The following is an 18,809-nucleotide window of genomic DNA, read 5'->3' as shown; positions in this document are numbered from 1 at the left end:
CAGCACGATAGTTAGGGCCTTTTTACTCAGTTTGATAAAGGATTGCTAATATTCAGTGGATGAAGATTCAAAGAATGAGGAGCCTCTTTCTTTGCAGGCTCGTTCCAATATAGGACCCAGAATGTTGGCAAAATGATTCTGCATTTTACTCGTAGGGGAGGGTTAGTAAAATGTGCCTCTCTCATCCTAAACATCTTTCTGCTTCCTGTCAGGAAAAAGGCAAGACGCCATCTTAAATCTTCATCAAGTTTTTCTACCTAGTGAGTCCCCTATTTTCTTCAGTAACCTGTATTAAAAAAAAAATGCGGGTGGAAGAGGTGACATTTGTTAAAGTATAAGGAAAGATGCTTAGAGAAAGACATGGGTAGAGACATGAACAGATATAGCATATGATGATAAGATACTATTTTGCGTTTGAGACTTGTTATTTTGGTTTGTTTTTAATCTTTTCTATTAGTTCTCAGCAAAAAGAAAAATAAAGACTGAAATAACAAAGTAGGGTAATGCAAGCTCTGTCTATGGAAATGAAAACACCGGTACTCTTGCAGACATGGGATGTTTCTCGGCAGAGAGTGAAGTTACTGAGGGACAGAGAATGTCCCTGTCTTTCTTCCTCTCTCAGACTTAACATAAATAATAGTAAAGGCATAAAGAAAGAACAAATCTGGTAGCCAATAAATATACAGATTTAACAAATAAGTATGAAATTTATGTCATGTAATCATTCAAGTAACTCTGAGATGTAGATATGTACCCCATTTTACAGGAGGAAATTACAAAGCAGAGATACTATGTATCTCTTTCTCAAAGTTATACTATGTATAACTTTCTCAGAGCTACATTGGCAAAAACAGAATTTGAAAACTAAGTTTGACACCTGAGCTTATTTTTTAACTCTTAGGTTCATGATGAACTATATTACCCTTACATTTCCTTCCTCATTTTATGAGGTAGCATTTCTCCAGCAGAGATGCTCAAACATTAGAAGTCATTGTTCAGTTCTACATCATTCTCATGTTATCAACCAGCAATCAATATTCAGCTTACTTTAGCTGCCATTCTAAAGGTCATCTCTTTCTTCACAGTCCCTAATAAGACTGCTTTTTGTAAAGCCATTGCAACCTCTTACATGGATGACCGCACAGTTTCTATGACTATTGTCTTCTCCTTCTGAATATTTATTTTCCATAAAGCTACCAGTATGGTTTTTGTGAAATGCCAAGTTGAATACAATACTGTCTTTTTGAAAAATCCCCAGAGCTTACCCCTTGTCTACAGAATAAAGGCTGTCTTCCTAGGCTTGACATATAGGTCTGCATGATTGCCATGAATTTCCTTTTTAAGTCTCATCCCTCACTCTTTGTCTTGTGCGTTAAAATGACTTATTAAACTTCATGGAGTTCACCATATAGTTATTTATTTCTCTTTGCACAGAAACCTGCTCAATTCTACTTATTTATTTTGCAAAGCACTTAAGATTTCTCTGACCATCAAGAACATTCACCTCTAAAGGCTGCATTTTTTTTTTTTGTATATTCTATAAATGTGTTTTTCACTGAGTTTCTGTGTGGCGGTTTAGTTATCTGTTCAGCTCTTTTCTCCTCATCTGATTGTGAGCTTAAGTACAGATTATTTACACTTACGGGTTTTCATATGGCAAAATGCACATCAAAATTCAATAAATATCATTTGATGAATTTTTTCTAAGGCATATACAACAAAAAATGAATTATCTTTGTTTTTGTTTCATTTTCTTTATGGTTTTCTTGTCAAGGGAGGATTTTCAAGAATAATTTAAGCCACAGAAAACTGTGAAATGTGTGTCACTCATTGACCTTCTGGACAATTAAGAATGACTCATATGTCACCTTTAGGACTGTGTGCACTGCAGAGTAACTGTTTCTCTCATGCAGCATTCAAAAAGATTTCTGCAATAAATCAGATATTTTGTTCTGTCTTCTTATCATATCAGATTTTGTTACCCTACCAGTTACATACATATTACATAACACTTGTTCCTAAGTCAAAATAAACAATACACCCCAAACATCATCCTTAGAGTGCCAGCAGCAAACTTGGGATATATTTTCCCTAAAATCAAAATATATGGCAATCATTATCTTTACCCATATGAAGATGAAGTATGGCGAAAGCCATTCCACCCCAAAATCAACAGCCAGGCAAAATGTAGTCCTAATGTATCCTTCAGCTGTAAGCACATGGGTTTCAAATACGCAAAATTTCCAAAATTAAATATTTCTAATATCAATGGGCAAATTCTCTGTGCCAATGCCTCCCCAGATTGTCATAATGCCTCTGCCTTTCAGTTATGTCACTGTTAAGATAGAATTAAATAGAAGTATTTTTTTCCCCAGAATCTTTCTCAAAGCTTCTTTGACATCTTTGTTTCTCAGAGAATAAATCAAAGGATTCAGCATGGGAGTGACTAGGGTGTAACATAACGAGGCCACTTTACTCAGCTCAGGAAATCTATCAGGGATGAAATACATAAAAATCACAGCACCGTACAACACACTCACGACTCCCAGGTGAGAGCTGCAAGTGGAGAATGCTTTCTTACGTCCCTCAGTGGATCTTATCTTTAGAACTGTGGACACAATATACATATAGGACACAATAATGACAATTATCGTAGGCAAAATAATAATGCTGCATAAGAAAAACGTAACCATGTTATGAAAGTAGAGATCAGAACAAGATAGCCTCTGAAGTGGACGGTCATCACAGTAAAAGTGGTCGATGGCTCGGGAAGCACAAAAGGACAAAGTAAATGTTATGCTTGTCTGAAGAACTGAGCTGATGCAGCCGCATAAATAGGAACCAGCCACCAACTGAGTGCAGAGGCGTGCTGACATCTGGACAGAGTAGAGGAGTGGGTTGCAGATGGCAATGAAGCGGTCATAAGCCATGGCTGCCAGGAGAAATCCCTCCGCCACGATGAAGAGGGCAAAGAGAAAGAGCTGGGTCACACAGCCTGCAAAGGAGATGGACTTGCTCTCAGACCAGAAGTTGATCATGGCCTTGGGTGCAATAACAGACGAATAGAAGAGATCAATGAAGGACAGGTTGCCTAGGAAGAAATACATCGGTGTGTTCAGCCGGGGATCAGTCATAATAATGGTCATCATCCCAACATTACCCAGAAGGATCATGGAATACACAAGCAGAAAGAGCAGGAAGAGGAGAATGTGGAGCTCAGAGCGGACCCTGAAGCCTACAAGGATGAAGTCAGTCACTTCGGAGTGATTGTCTGTTCCCCTGTCACCCATGGCAGAAACCTGCTGAGAGGCACAAGACAAAATAAACAAATGAAATCTAGGCTTTGTTTCTAGTGGCATAAATAATTTCTTAAATGTAGAATAAATTATTTACATCTTAATTAACTATGGCACATAAAACAATTTTAATGTCATGAAGAATCAAGAATTTGCATTACATAATACTAGGCTTATGAGACTAAGCAGTGAAAAAATTTTCTGGGTCACTGTACTTAAATCATAAATTTGCTGTGAGTTCAGCCAATAAGTAGCATACAATATTGTCTAATTTCAATCAAATTTGAAATTTATATTCTTAACATTTTTATAGTAAAATAATTTTCACAATCTAAAATAGGAGTGTTACTAGGATCTAAAATAGAGATATTACATGTAATCGCTATGACAATGTTTATAGCCTGTGATAGCCAAGTGAGTGTTTGAATCATTACATGACATGACAGTAATAAATATATTTTAAAATATTGTTACCTTATTTACCTCAATTTCTTTCCTTTTCACTATTACTGTATCCATCTTTGAAAATAGAATAAAAATAGATAAGTTATTTGTGTGTTAAAATTAATAAAATTTAAAAACCACTAATCCAAATCAAATAAAATGCTCTAAAGATCATTCTAAATAAATGGGCATTTCCTCAGATCAAGTCCATTCCCCAAAATAAAGGAATTTTTATTGCTTCATTATAAATATTTTACTTCCACTAATAGTTGTTTAATTAAAACATGCCATAATCAGCTCCTTTTCTGAAGTGGGGAGAAGTTAATGAACATTCTAATACTTACAACACAATGATGCCTTTCTACCACAACTTCATCAATTCATGGGATCTGGCTCTTTGGGCAGGTCAAGTATATTTAAGGAATATATATAATGGAGAGTTCCTTTCTTAAATCCTAGTAGGCTTTATACATCTTAAAATAAGATGAGTATTAAAGGACCATAGCAATTTTGTGTCATCTATAGTCTATCATCATTTGCTCCAGTATCAACAGTGGTTGTTTATGATGGTCTTACTTATTTTAGTCCTATGCAATCTTTCCTCAGGATATTTCAACATTAAGGTTTTGCTCATCCTCTGTGATGGATTCCATTGGGAGAGGAGTAATCATAAAGTCAATTATAGAGACGTAAGTACAGGCTCCAGGGCTGTTGTCCATTAGGACTGCAGTAACGTCAGACACAAACAAATAATCTAATAATAGTCCAAATACAAGGAACTTTTCCCTTTGGTTGTATGTATGCTTTGGGAAATTTCTTTGGACTTAGTCTTCTTCATTGACAAAGAAAAACTTTCTGGTAATTATCATAGCATACATATTGGTAGGTACATAGAAACAGATTTAAAAGGTAGTACTATATGAGAAAAGTGTTAGATAAGTGAATATTTTAAATTACGTAGTAAATTACATTCACTAAGCTTTAAAAAAAGATAAAAATTCACTCCAAGATATGGTTTATCTATATTTCTTGATGTAGACATATTTCTTTTCTTTTTTTTTAATATGAAATTTATTGTCAAATTGGTTTCCATACAACACCCAGTGCTCATCCCAACAGGTGCCCTCCTCAACGCCCATCACCCACTTTCCCCACCCTCCCACCCCCCATCAATCCTCAGTTTATTCTCAGTTTTTAAGAGTCTCTTATGGTTTGCCTCCTTCCCTCTCTGTAACTTTTTTCTCCCTTCCCCTCCCCCATGGTCTGATGTAGACATATTTCATGATATGACAAATACCCTGTAAATCACAAACTCAGATTCAGATAATATTTTGCTAATTCTATGCTTTCTTATATTCAAATACTAAACTATTAGAGAAGAAATAACAGCACTCAATAAAATGATTTTACATTTCCTTAGTAAAAGATTTTAAAATATCTTAACTATTTTGTGACTAAAGGACTGCATTAAAACCATAGACATAGGGGCGCCTGGGTGGCTCAGTTGGTTAAGCATCCGACTTTGGTTCAGGTCATAATCTCGTGGCTTGTGGGTTTGAACCCCGTGTCAGGCTCTGTGCTGATAGCTCAGAGCCTGGAGCCTGCTTCAGATTCTATGTCTCCCTCTCTCTCTGCCCCTTTCTTCCTTGCGCTTCTGTCTTTCTCTCTCTCTCTCAAAAAATTACATAAACATAAAAAAAATTAAAAAAACAATAACCATAGGCATAATACTCTATTTAATGAGCCTAGTATTTTGAGCTTTATATATTTTCATCCTAAATATTTCCATAAATTAATTGTAATACTACTTTTTAAATCCCCTTTTAATTAAAAATTATTTCTAGAGTTTATTTAGAATTTTCCTCTGTATGGAATACAAAATGATATAGGGTAAGAGTTTCTCATTATAATACAGTATTAGTAAAAGTTTGGTCAGTGTAGGAAGAAAAAGCAGATTAGGTATTTCATGTTTTTATTTTTTTAATATGTATTTATTATAAGAGAAGGAGAGAGAAAGAGTGGCAAGCAAAGGAGGGGCAGAGAGAGAGGGAGAAAGAGAAAATCCCAACCAGGCTCCACATTGTCGGCAGTATCTGATGTGGAGCTCAATCTCATGAACCATGACATCATTACCTGAGCTGAAACCAAGAATCAGATTCTTAATAGACGGAGCCACCTAAGTGCCCCAGAAGTACATTACGTACATTAAACAGGAAAATATTAATTAAGGTGAATTGAGGCCTATCAAATTTGGAAAGGCTGGAAGAATTTCTGGATGACACTCTTATAATGATCCTGAGAGAAATTTAGGATAAACTCACACAGATATACTACTTTTGGGGATACAATTCAAAAGTACAGCACCTGACCTATGGTCCAAGGGATCAGATACACAGAAGCAAAAAAATGTCACTACTTCCTCATCCATCAAAATCACTTTTCTAGGAAGTTGAGGATTCAACAGCACTGCAGAAATAAGCCCACATGTTTCTACAACTTTTTTCTACTGGTAGAAAGAATGGTCAGAAAGTTGATCCCCAAGTCATTGTGCCCTTCTAAATTCTGAGCTTGTATAGATCTAATTGGTAGAGCAAAATCTGTGTCAAGAACCTGTGTGGCAGGAGACATTTGAACTTTCCAACATCTCTATCTAGAAGGCACATGAGATAGAGTTTGAATATCTAACCTGTAAAATGTACCATAATCTAATATACTTTTTAATCCTTAAACTTTCCACAATAGCATTAACGGTAACAACATGCTATTTCTGACAAATACGTAGAGGGCCACTAACTGTCACAATAGTTGAGACATCAATAAACCCTTAACAAATTCATTGATTAAAATCATTCAAAATATGTTCTTGATCATATTCAACTTAATATAGAAATCAAATAGATTTTTAGGAAGTGTTTATTTTTAGTGTTCATGCCCATAGAATTTTCTGGTTATCTATCATTATTGATTTCATAAGTGATAGATAACTAGAAACCTTTATGGGCATGGACATTAGAAATAAACACTTCCTAAAAACATACTGATAAAAAAGAAATCAAATAAAATTTTGATTTCAATTGAACTAAATTATAATGAATCATGATATATTTAAGCTTGGTAAGAAAAAGTAGTACTTAGAGGGATATACAAAACCTTACAGATAAATATGAAGAAGATAGGCAGGAACATTTAGATCTTAATAACAATCTTCTTAATAATGTGAAATAGAAAACAAGTTAAAACAAAATATGAGGTGCCTGAGTGCTCAGGGGGCACCTGCATGGCTCAATCGGTTAAGCATCCGATTTCGGCTCAGGTCATGATCTCGTGGTTCATGAGTTTGAACCCCAGGTCTGGCTCTGTGCTAACAGCTCAGAGCCTGGAGCCTGCTTCAGATTCTGTGTCTTCCTCTCTCTCTGCCCCTCCCTGACTCACACTCTTTTTCTCTATCTCAAAGATAAATAAACAGTAAAAAAAAAAAAAAAAAAAAAAAAAAGCACAAAACAACAAAAACAGAAAAGAAATAATGTAGATAAAAATTACTTAATTAGAAAAAAATATGGGGGCGCCTGGGTGGCGCAGTCGGTTAAGCGTCCGACTTCAGCCAGGTCACGATCTCGCGGTCCGTGAGTTCGAGCCCCGCGTCAGGCTCGGAGCCTGGAGCCTGTTTCCGATTCTGTGTCTCCCTCTCTCTCTGCCCCTCCCCCGTTCATGCTCTGTGTCTCTCTCTGTCCCAAAAATAAATAAACGTTGAAAAAAAAAAAATTTAAAAAAAAGAAAAAAATATGTATAATATAGGATAGCCACATAGTCTGACATTGATTCTTTGAAAAATTAGTAATGTGTATAAAATCCTAGCCAATTTAATGAAGGAAAAACAGCAACATTAAATCACAAGAGTCAGGAATTAAAAGGTGATGGCACTACAGATTCTGCTGATATTGCTAAAAAAATATTTTTACCAAAAATTGATGATTTTTTAAATAAAAATATTTTAAGTAGGAAAAAATTATGTGTAAAAGACAAGTATGAATTTTTAATCATATTTTCTAAAGAAATTGAATTTCGTTAATGATATTTCCATGAAGAATAGTTCTTGCCTAAATGACTTCACCAGTGTTTACTTCTGAACATTTGAGAAAGAAATAAGATCATTTGTACATAAACTCTGTCAGGAATAGTCATAAAGGAAATACTCTCTAACTATAGTTTTGAGTCTCTCATAAGTGTCATAAGGACATTAAACTTTATAGGTAAATCTTACTCATAAACTTAATGTCAAAAGTCTAAACAGACAATAAATAAAATACTTCAGTAAAGAAAAGAATAATGCAATCTCACTGAAGTGTATGTACTAGAAATGTTAAAGTCATTGAATATTTTTAAAAAATAGATTTAAGATTTTCCACATCTAGTTATTAATGCATAACTTTTATAGATTTGCTTTCCATCACAAAAAAATTAAACTCTGGAGAAAATATATGAACCAAATATTTTTAGAGATTGCATAATAAGTGGTAAATGACTAAATACTGAGAAAAAGGAAACATACCAGGAGAAAAAGATTTTAAACTTGAATACACAGCAATAGAAACAAACCAAACCTAAGATTGAGTTAAAAAGGAAAAAATAGAAAAGAACAGATGTTCAATGACAACTGAGAAAATATTAGCCATGTAATTTGGAAAAAGAGAGGCCAGAAAAATAACAGAAACTATAGTGGGCAAAAATTTTTTCTAAGTTGATGACAAATCTAAACACACAGATGCAAGGAAATGGGCAAAATCCCGAGCAGGATCAACAGAGAGAAAACCAAATAAAACACATCAGAATAAAAATCTGAAGGTGAGTGAAAAAGAGACACTGTCAAGAGGGGAAAAGAGAGACATTACACACAAGCAAATGAAAGTTAAATCATACACCTTGGTCAGAAACAATTCAAACCAGAGACCGTGGAACAACATCTTTAAAGCACTTAAAGATAGGAGGAGGGGAGACCAAACCAACAAGCATGTGCAGGACAAATGGGCTTCAGAACTGAAGGCAAAAAAGGAACTTTCTGACTAAAGGAAAACTAAGAGAATGTGTCATGCCAAATTTGCAGCACAAGAAATACCAAAGAAAGTTGTCCTCGCTAAAGGAAACATTGTCAGGATAAAGTGGGAAGGATCTCTAGGATCCTGAAGGCGCTGCTTTCACACTGACAGCAGAACTAAGGATGTGTGAGGAGGGGGAGTTTCCTTCTCTTTCAGTGTGCTCCTTAGGTTTTTCTCTTGTTGGTTCTGGCACAGGTGGGCACACCCCACCCTGGTACTCACTCTGGAAGCAATTCCCAGGCTTCTGGGATCTTTTAAGCCACCTCTTCTGTTGTCTTGAAATCATAGATGGAGGTATGACTGTCTCCTCTTGCCCATCTCTGTGTTACTTCTAAATACGCACCCCCGCGTTTCCCCAAACTCTTTAACTGACTGTTTAGATTATTCTCCGCATAAAGTTTTCTTCTAATACCAGCATGCTGTATTAACAGCAGAGTTAAGAAATGAGTTTCTAAAAGTAAGGGTTGTTTATCTACTCAAATGAAAACTAGTGAATATCCTTCTATATATCATGAAATTTTAAAAAAGAATCAGGGGTGCCTGGGTGACTCTGTCCATTAAGATTGTACTTCCATTCAGGACATGATCTCATGGCTCTGTGCCGACAGCTGGGAGCCTGGAGCCTGCTTCAGGTTCTGTCTCCCTCTCTCTGCCCCTCCCCAACTTGTGCTCTGTCTCTTTCTCTCTCTCTCTCAAACATAAATAAACATTAAACAAATTTTTTAAGAAAAAAGAATCAAGTACTTCCCATCCAAATGTGTTTGTTATTATTGTTATTGTTTTTATTAATTTTGTTCAGTAAGTAGAAGGTACTTCTCATCTCCTCAAGAGAGCCCTTCTAACTTTGCAAAGTTCTGTTGAGTTTAATAATTTCTTTCCTCATTTTTCTTTTGCATTCTGATACAAAATACATTACTGGTGAGAGAGAGACTGTTGTCCCTGGTTAATATCTTGCAGAGGGAATGCTCACCACTTTGGTTTCCATCCTCATGAGAGAACTTCTCTTAGGAGCCACGTCAGGTCTGGTTGATTTAATCAATGAAAGAGCACATTAAAAAAGAAAAAAAGAGAGAGAGAGACAAACTACAATTGTTGCTGGTACTTGTTCATCTTAGTGATTGGACTCTGATCTGAACAGTGAGGAAATACAATCCATTTTGCAGGAAGACTTCCTGTTAAACTAAAGTGTGCTTCTTTTCATACTTTTGTTTCTTCATGATTTCACATATAGAAGGTTTACAAGGTAAGAAATGTGTTCATTCTTAAGAATATCGTTTATATTTGTTTATTCTCAACACTTCTTTTTTAGATAATTTTAGTTATATCTTTCTTTTTTTCCCAATTTTTCTGTTGAAGTCAGAAACTTCTTTATGTAAAACATGAATTTAAGGAAACCATGCATTTTTGTAGTTGATAGGCCCTACCAGAGTATATTTTGGTGATTCTCCTGCCTGCTAAAATCAATCAGTCAATATTTCTGTTAACCTTTAATTTTTTTAAGAAAGTAAGTTTCATACATACTGAACCAAATTGACTCTAATATACTTCCATAGTCCCAACTGTCTTAAAAGAATGTCAAAATTAGTGAAACCATACCAGTGACAACAATAAAAATTACAAGAGACATTATAAGGCATTTTATAATTTATATAACATATAATTTTATTTATGTATTATAATTCCATAATTTACATAATGATTTATGTAAATACACAGAATTATAATTTTTATACTTATAAAATTATAAAAGACATTTTCATAGTATGTGAATCTTTGAATTTCTTGTTTGCCAGTTTTCTTTTACATGTTTTGATTATTGAATAGTAAACCCCTTTGCTGCTCAATCTCATGACGCTAAAGAAGCCTTTTAAATGTGTTCTTGGGGCGCCTGGGTGGCGCAGTCGGTTAAGCGTCCGACTTCAGCCAGGTCACGATCTCGCGGTCCGTGAGTTCGAGCCCCGCGTCAGGCTCTGGGCTGATGGCTCAGAGCCTGGAGCCTGTTTCCGATTCTGTGTCTCCCTCTCTCTGCCCCTCCCCCATTCATGCTCTGTCTCTCTCTCTGTCCCAAAAATAAATAAATGTTGAAAAAAAAAAATTAAAAAAAAAAATAAATGTGTTCTTGTCTTAATTTCCCCATACATAAAATAAAATAAAAATTACTTCCTCCCTCTACCACAATATTTTAAGAATGCTTTATAGCCATAATAGTATATGCTGAAATCAATATAATGTAAGCTTGTTTAAATACATATTTCTTCCTTTTTTTCCATTTATACCTATCTTTAAATTGTCCTGTGTGTGTTCTATCCTCCCCATTCACAGATCTTTGTATTTTTTGTTAGATTTGTCTGTTTCTGAAAGGATAGAAAAATCGCTACCCAAGATCTTAGAATTCCTCACTTGCATTCCACTCTGTAAATTCCAAAGGGAATCAGAGAGGGAAAGAAGGAAGGAAAGAAGAAGAGGAAAAAAATAAAAATCTGTTTACATTGTGTTCAGAAAATATATGCAAGAATCACTTCTGTTTTTAGCAGATGCACTGTGCCACATTAAAGTGCATGTCACTATAGGGACAAAAATAATGGAAGAAATAAGAAGATGAAGTTAATGGGTAAAAGGATGATGCCTTTGCCAGAATTTGAAGGTTTTCTCTCCATATAAGAAAGATGGATAGATACAGTATTAGTATATCATTTTTCTATAATAGATAAGGAAACTAAATTATTTCTTTAAGATAAAATGAGACCATCAATTGAATGGATTTTCATTACAAATGAGAATTTAAGTGCATTGTAATGTCTGTGAGAAATATTGTCCACTAGAAGAGCCAACTTTCAATGGCAGTAACTGATAATATATCAGGAAGGGAAAACAAAGAGCAAGTTCTTGTTTCCAGACAGTTTCCTGGAATCTCCATTTCCCCAAAGTACACCTTGAGGACACATCCTCATTATTTGCAAAATAAGTATATCTAAAGAGGCTGACCAATGAGATTGGATTCTTCATTAGGAAGACTTTTTAAAAACAGTAATCTGTCCATTATTGGTGTTGTGTGATTTCTTGGAAACAATATGATGAAAATTTTCCACGCTGGGTTTTAGTTATTTTTCCTAAAACAAGTATTCTGATGACTCATTTCTTTCATTTTTACCATCTCTCCAATTCCACCTACATCTCAGCCATGAAGAGCGAGCCTAAGAGGAATTACTCAGAAGTGACTGAGTTTGTTCTACTAGGATTCATAACCCCTCCAAAAGTACAGATCCTCTTATTCCTAGTGTTCTTGCTGATCTACATGGTCACTGTGGTGGGAAATATTAGCATGATAATTGTCATTAAGGTGGACTCCAGACTTCATATGCCTATGTATTTCTTCCTTAGAAACTTGTCCTATTTAGATCTCTGCTACTCCACAGTCATTGCTCCCAAAACTTTAGCCAACTTCCTAGCTAAGGGAAAGAAGATTTCTTACAATGGCTGCGCAGCCCAATTTTTCTTCTTTGCCCTGTTTGTCACAACTGAAGGCTTTCTTCTGGCTGTCATGGCATTTGATCGATTCTCGGCCATTTGTTCCCCTCTCCTTTACCCCGTGCACATGTCCCAGAAAGTCTGTGCTCAGTTGGTGACTGGATCCTACATCTGTGGAGGCATCAACTCCATGGTTCAAACAGGTTTCACCTTCAGTTTGCGTTTCTGTGGAGAAAACAGACTAGACCACTTTTTCTGTGACGTCCCAGCCCTGATCAAGATCTCCTGTGTGGACACATCTGTGAATGAGATTGTGTTGTTCATTCTCTCAGCCGTCATTATCATCACCACCACAACCGTCATTGTGGTTTCCTATGCTTACATCCTGTCCACCGTCCTGAAGATCCCCTCGACCCATGGCAGGGGTAAGACCTTCTCCACCTGTGGCTCCCATATAGCAGTGGTGAGTTTATTCTATGGGGCTGTATTCTTCATGTATGCCCAGCCTGGGGCTATCTCCTCTCCAGAGTCAAACAAGATTGTAGCTGTGCTGTACACACTGGTAATCCCGATGCTAAACCCTCTAATATACAGTCTGAGAAACAGAGATGTGAAAGAGGCTATGAAAAGAATACTACTACACAGGAAATGATTCCTCCCCTGATAATTGTAAAACCCTCATTCAGTGGACACATTTTGTTTCCTAAGGGTCTCAGTTATCCTTGTTCTTGTAAAATTAGTATTATCAAAGATATTTTTATATACAGCAACAAATGTTTTTCTAAGTGTTACAAAATGGTATTTCTATGCTTAGAATATATGAAAGAATTATCTGTTTTCAATTTCTGATGTGATAATGTTTTCATTTCAATTTTGCTTTAAGAAGTAAATGGTAAGAGCTGCTAGTATATAATAATTAAAATATTACATCTGTGTGAATGATTCTTTAACTTTTCTGCTTTACAAAACAAGTAAACTGACATTTTTTTAAAGCATTTTATTTAGAGAGAGAGAGAGTGCATGCACGTGAGCAGGGGAGGGGCGGAGAAAGGGGGAGAGAGAGAATTCCAGGCAGGCTCCACACTGTCAGTGCAGAGCCCCACGTGGCACTTGAACTCACCATCTGTGAAGTGATAACCTGAGCTGAAATCAAGAGTTGGATGTTTGACTGACTGAGCCACCCAGGCGACCCCTGGTATTTGTTTGGAAAAGAGAACAGCCATACTGTATAGGTGGCAAAACAGAACAGTAATGGTTACATAGAACACTTAAGTAAAGGCCCCCTTTTTCCCAGAGATCCAGGTTTATATTCTGAAAAGTATCATCCTTAGCATTACTACTGCTATAAAAACAGGATGCACAATATCTTATTTGATTTGAGAAGCAATTATTCACATGGAAATATGTGTCAATAATGCTCTATTAAGTTTTTATTTCTTCATTTTCTTCTTAGTATAAAATGATATGTTTTATAATAAAAGCTGAAGCATAAAAAGCAAATACCATTTTTATCAACATTTTCAAATGAGGAAATTGAGGCAGTTGGGAACTAAGGAGCTTGGTGTAGCCAAAATGCAACACTAATATGGCACCAGAATTTTTATTATTCTAATGTATGCTGTAAAGCATGTGGAATATTCTAAAAATATAATCTCACAATCTAGAAACAACCATTTTTGAAGGACGTATAGTTATGTGGCCAGTCTTTAAACTGTTACAGATCTGACCCATTATCCTGTCATTAATTGTACAAATGTAATTCTGTATTTATTTTCTTATGAAATTTTAATCAATTTTGCATGTAAAGCAGTATGACATTTGCATACCATTTTATTTATCGGTCTTTTTACTTTTAATTTATTGCCTATACTTACCCATTAAAAATCAGATAAATATTTTCGAATATTAACGTTTTTCTATAAGATATTTGACTTTTAGTTATTATAAAAGTGATTTTTCTATTTGGTGTGGACTGAGGTACTTGCTCAAGTTTTTTCTTTCTATCAGCTAGAAATACTTAAAAAATTGTTTTTAATGTTTGTTTATTTTTGAGAGAGAGAAAGACACAGTGTGAGTGGGGAAGGGGCAGAGAGAGAGGGAGACACAGAATCCAGAGCAGGCTTCAGGCTCTGAGCTGTCCAGCACAGAGCCCGACACAGGGCTCGAACTCACAAACCGTGAGATCATGACCTGAGCCAAAGTCGGACACTTAACTGAGTGAGCCACCCAGGCGCCCCTCCATTGACTAGGAATATTTTTAATACCTAAAAAAATGTGGAGAGGAAAGAAATGTTTTGCCCTGGTTTGTCATAATGTACAACACTTTATATACTGCTGAATATAATTTTCGAAAGCTTTACAATTCTGCGTTAACCTGATCAGAAGAGTTCCATGATATTCTTTGCTAACGTTAAGTGGCTAATTATTGTGAAGTGAATTATATGATCCAGGTATGCGTATATAGAACCGCTCAGGACTCCCTGGAGGGTTTGGCTCCAGAAGCAAACCATGGACGCAGTTGCAGTTGCTGCCATCTGGTGGCTGTCGTCCACCCTACTAAGTCTGAAGAGAAGAGTCTGGATACTGTGATAGAATGGAACTTCCAGAACAGTGGTTAAAAATTCAAAGTACTTCCTAAATTACTTGGCTTCCACCCCCATCATATTGTCCTGAGCAAGGGAGATTGGTTGACTATAAGCAGACATGTGGAAAGTTACCCTATTCCTCCCTGCCTCCTGAGGGAAAGTTGTCTGGAGTTGCCAGCCCTACTTTCCCACCCCTCCTTTTGTGCTTTTCCTTCACCAAAAATGAATCATGTAAGATCTCACCCTTGTTTCAGAAAAGGGATGCGTAGAAAAGGGAAAATATTTGTCAATTATATTATTTCTGAATTTGTCTTATCTTGAGATATATTTTGATAGGATTTTACTGAATGTTATTAGAATTGTATATGTTTGTCACTGAGACAGAGCATTATTTGTTTTTCTCATACTAATGAGGGCACATTTTGGACTCAAGCTTGTCTGAACATCATTCAAAGATGGAGACTTTTTCCTCCTTGTTTATTCTGAAGAAGAGGTTGTGTAACAATGAAATTATTTCCTCTTTGAAAGTTTGTGAGAACTGATGGGAGATGCCATCTGGACAAGGAGTTTCTATTATGGAAAGAGTTTGACTAATGATTGACTTGATTTAGTGGTTACCAAAAGTGATGATAATAAAGACATTTAACAACTTGTTAAGTAATGTTTATATATCAGTGTTTAATATATCAATCAATACAAAGTAGCCCCTTTAGTCTTCTTCTTAAACTGCTTAACTAGTGGTAAAGTTTTCAACACAAATCATCCTAAAGTTTCCATGCCATTTCTTTTCCTTCCTTCCTCCCTCCCTGTATTCCTCTTCCTTCCTCCCTTTCTTCCTTCCTTCCTTCCTTCCCTCTCTCTTTATTTTTCTTTCTTTCATTCCTTTTCCAAATTGTTGGGAGAAATCTTTGGTTTGATGTGTTATTGCTAAATGAAATTTGATGCGAGGGGACTACACTAAACAAGCCATTACAATAGTTGTCCCATTAAATCAAAGTCATTAGATGATGTGGTGTTTGAAAAAGCAAAATTTCATTTCAACAAAATTGTTTATAATGCTGAATCTTCTGAGGCTTCTGCTAAACTAATACCAATTACATTTAAAATTTCCTAGCTCCTTCTCTTGCTCCTGATGTGAGAAGTCAGTCATTCTTTCATCATTATGGGGGATAATACCTATGGGTTTTGGATAGTTGCTCTTTATTAAGCTGAGGGAAATTGCTGAGTTGTATCAGATATGAATGAATGTCTGGTTTTGTCAAATGCTTTTCCACATCTATTGAGATGATTTTAAATACACACACACATATACATATATATGATTATTTATGTACACAGGTGATTCTTGAACAACACTTTTGAATTGTGTGGGTCTACTTATATGCACATTTTTTACAACACAGTACTGTAAATGTATTTTCTCTTCCTTATAATTTTCTTATTAACATTATCTTTTCTGTATCTTCTTTATTGCAAGAATACAGTATATAATACATATAGCATAAAAATAGCAAAAAAATATGTGTTAATCAATGTGCTTATGTTATCAGTAAGGGTTGTGGTCAATAGTAGACTATTAGTAAGGTTTTGGGGGAATCAAATGTTATATGTGGATTTTCAATTATGTGTGTGGGTAATTCTACACCCCTGACCCCCATGTTGTCCAAGGGTCAATCACATATACACATGCAGATACACAGACACACATACACACATACACACATATGCATATATGTGATATGTATTTTTATATATCACATGTTTATATATAATATATAAACTATATGTATATGAATTCATATAGCAAATCTTTTCTCATATATAATACACATTTAGCTTATTAAATATAATTGAGATCTATTTTAGTTTGTTTATAGTATAGTAAATTAAATATAGTACATTAAATTAATTTATTTTTGAATATTAAACCAGCTTTATATCCTAAGATAACCCCTACCTGGTCATGGTGTATGATAGTTTTGATCTTTTTCTAGATTGAATTTACTAAAATTTTGTTTAGAGATTTTGCATCTATGTTCACAACAGATATTGGCTAGTAGTTATCTTCTTCTTTTTCTATCTAGTTTACCATTAACAGTACACTAGCTTCATAGAATCAATTAGGAAGTAGTTTCTTGTTTTAAATTCTTTGGGAAAGTTCATGCAGAATTGTTACTAAGGTTTTGCTCAAATGGTTGGTAGAATTCACTAGTGAGCCAAACTGGAGTGTTTCTTTGTGGGATCCTTTTTAACTACAATTTCAATTTTTTGAAGTGTTCTCAGGGAAATAAACTGGGGTACTCATTGGGCTTACCACATTTCTTTCCCATTTTTTAGGAATCACTGTGCTTCATTGTCTACAATCCAATGTCTTCAATGTATATGTGTATATATTCGTATGTATATGTGTGTCTGTAAGTGTGTTTGTGCCATAGATAGATAATAGATGATAGATGATGATGATGATAGATAGATAGGTAGATAGATAGATAGATAGATAGAGGTGCTGAGAGCCAGAGAGAGAGAGAGAGAGAGAGAGAGAGAGAGAGAGAGAGAGATGTTCCCTTTTTGTTGATTTAGGCTCCTATGACTTCTTCTTGAACAGAATCAGAAGTCTACTCATATCTTTTCTATTTCCCAAGTCAAATTAAACTTCGTTTTCAATCTGCTTGAGTAGTAGGGAAACATTTATTTTAGTTAGATTTTTTTTTTTAATTACCTGTTTAACTAGGGGTTTTCATAGGTAGGGCCAATGTGCCCACTGCTTCTCATTGAACATTGAAGAGTCACTGAAGGCAATTAAGTCCGTATTTTCAGTGGATAAAACTGTTCTATTGTTGATGAAGTTGCCTGCACAGGCTGCCTGAGGTTCAGCGAAGAAAGGTATCTATATCTGTTCCTTTTTTTGAAGGATGGTCTCACTCTTTGAAGGCCAAATTCTTTTGGGGATGACACTTTGATTCTTAAGACCACTTCTCTTAGTTCTCAGCATGTTGTATTCCATTCCAGAGAATTACCTTCGATTCTATGGCACAAATGATTTGGGTGTCCATCATTTGTAGACCAGGAATGATTCTTTGTTTCCTATCCAGGAATCTCTGCAGCAGGAGTTAGTCATGTGCCTTTTCTTATTTTTGAAAATGTAAATCACCACATTTGAGTTCATAGGTCTTCGGTCTTTTAACCCCATTGGTGTTATCAATCCTCTTTTCTGGACAGTAAAACTACACTTATTCTACTCTGCCACTCCTGCATTTTGGGAAGACAGACATCTTCGTGCCTCAATAACAATTCACTTTCTTCAAATCAAATGAGGGTCTTTTAAAATTTGTTTTGCGGGGCGCCTGGGTGGCGCAGTCGGTTAAGCGTCCGACTTCAGCCAGGTCACGATCTCGTGGTCCATGAGTTCGAGCCCCGCGTCAGGCTCTGGGCTGATGGCTCAGAGCCTGGAGCCTGTTTCCGATTCTGTGTCTCCCTCTCTCTCTGCCCCTCCCCCGTTCATACTCTGTCTCTCTCTGTCCCCCCCCAAAAAAAATAAATAAACGTTGAAAAAAAAAATTACAATTTGTTTTGCTGCAAAGGATTACTACCTTCCCCCTTCATGGGCAGGCTCTTTTATCTTTTTTTTTCTTCTTGTTAGTGCGTTATTGAGTATTCTTAGTGTAATATCATTGCTGCTGTTACTATGTAGCTTAATATTTCGTAGTTTATGTGATATATAATAAGAATGATACCTTGCACATATCTATCTATCTATCTATCATCTATCTATCTATCTATCATGCTATGTTTTACATATATTAATATATGTAATCCACACAGCAACTCTATGAGAAGTTACATTTGTTATCTCCAGTTTCCAAACAAACAACATATGTGATTGGAAAATGAAAAAAAAAAAAAAAAAAAGTGAGGGGATGCCT

At 35.6% G+C, this 18,809-nt stretch overlaps 2 protein-coding genes across 2 annotated transcripts; one reads left to right on the top strand and one right to left on the bottom strand.

Moving 5' to 3' along the window:
- Positions 1 to 2,327: 2,327 nt before the first annotated feature.
- Positions 2,328 to 3,305, bottom strand: LOC112863727 (olfactory receptor 9K2-like). The gene has a single exon (XM_025926871.2). It carries the CDS (start codon positions 3,288 to 3,290, stop codon positions 2,328 to 2,330), a length of 963 nt encoding a protein of 320 aa, XP_025782656.2. The 5' UTR covers positions 3,291 to 3,305.
- Positions 3,306 to 12,014: 8,709 nt separating this feature from the next.
- LOC112863728 (olfactory receptor 9S13-like) lies at positions 12,015 to 12,953 on the top strand. Its single transcript, XM_025926872.1, has one exon. It carries the CDS (start codon positions 12,015 to 12,017, stop codon positions 12,951 to 12,953), a length of 939 nt encoding a protein of 312 aa, XP_025782657.1.
- The last annotated feature ends 5,856 nt before the right edge of the window (positions 12,954 to 18,809 follow it).

Source organism: Puma concolor, chromosome B4 (genome assembly GCF_028749965.1).
Source record: "Puma concolor isolate L17-30 chromosome B4, mPumCon1.1.hap2, whole genome shotgun sequence".
Lineage (NCBI taxonomy): Eukaryota > Metazoa > Chordata > Mammalia > Carnivora > Felidae > Puma > Puma concolor.
The sequence above is the reverse complement of the archived record's forward strand: the minus strand, read 5'-3'. Positions and strand labels throughout refer to the sequence as shown.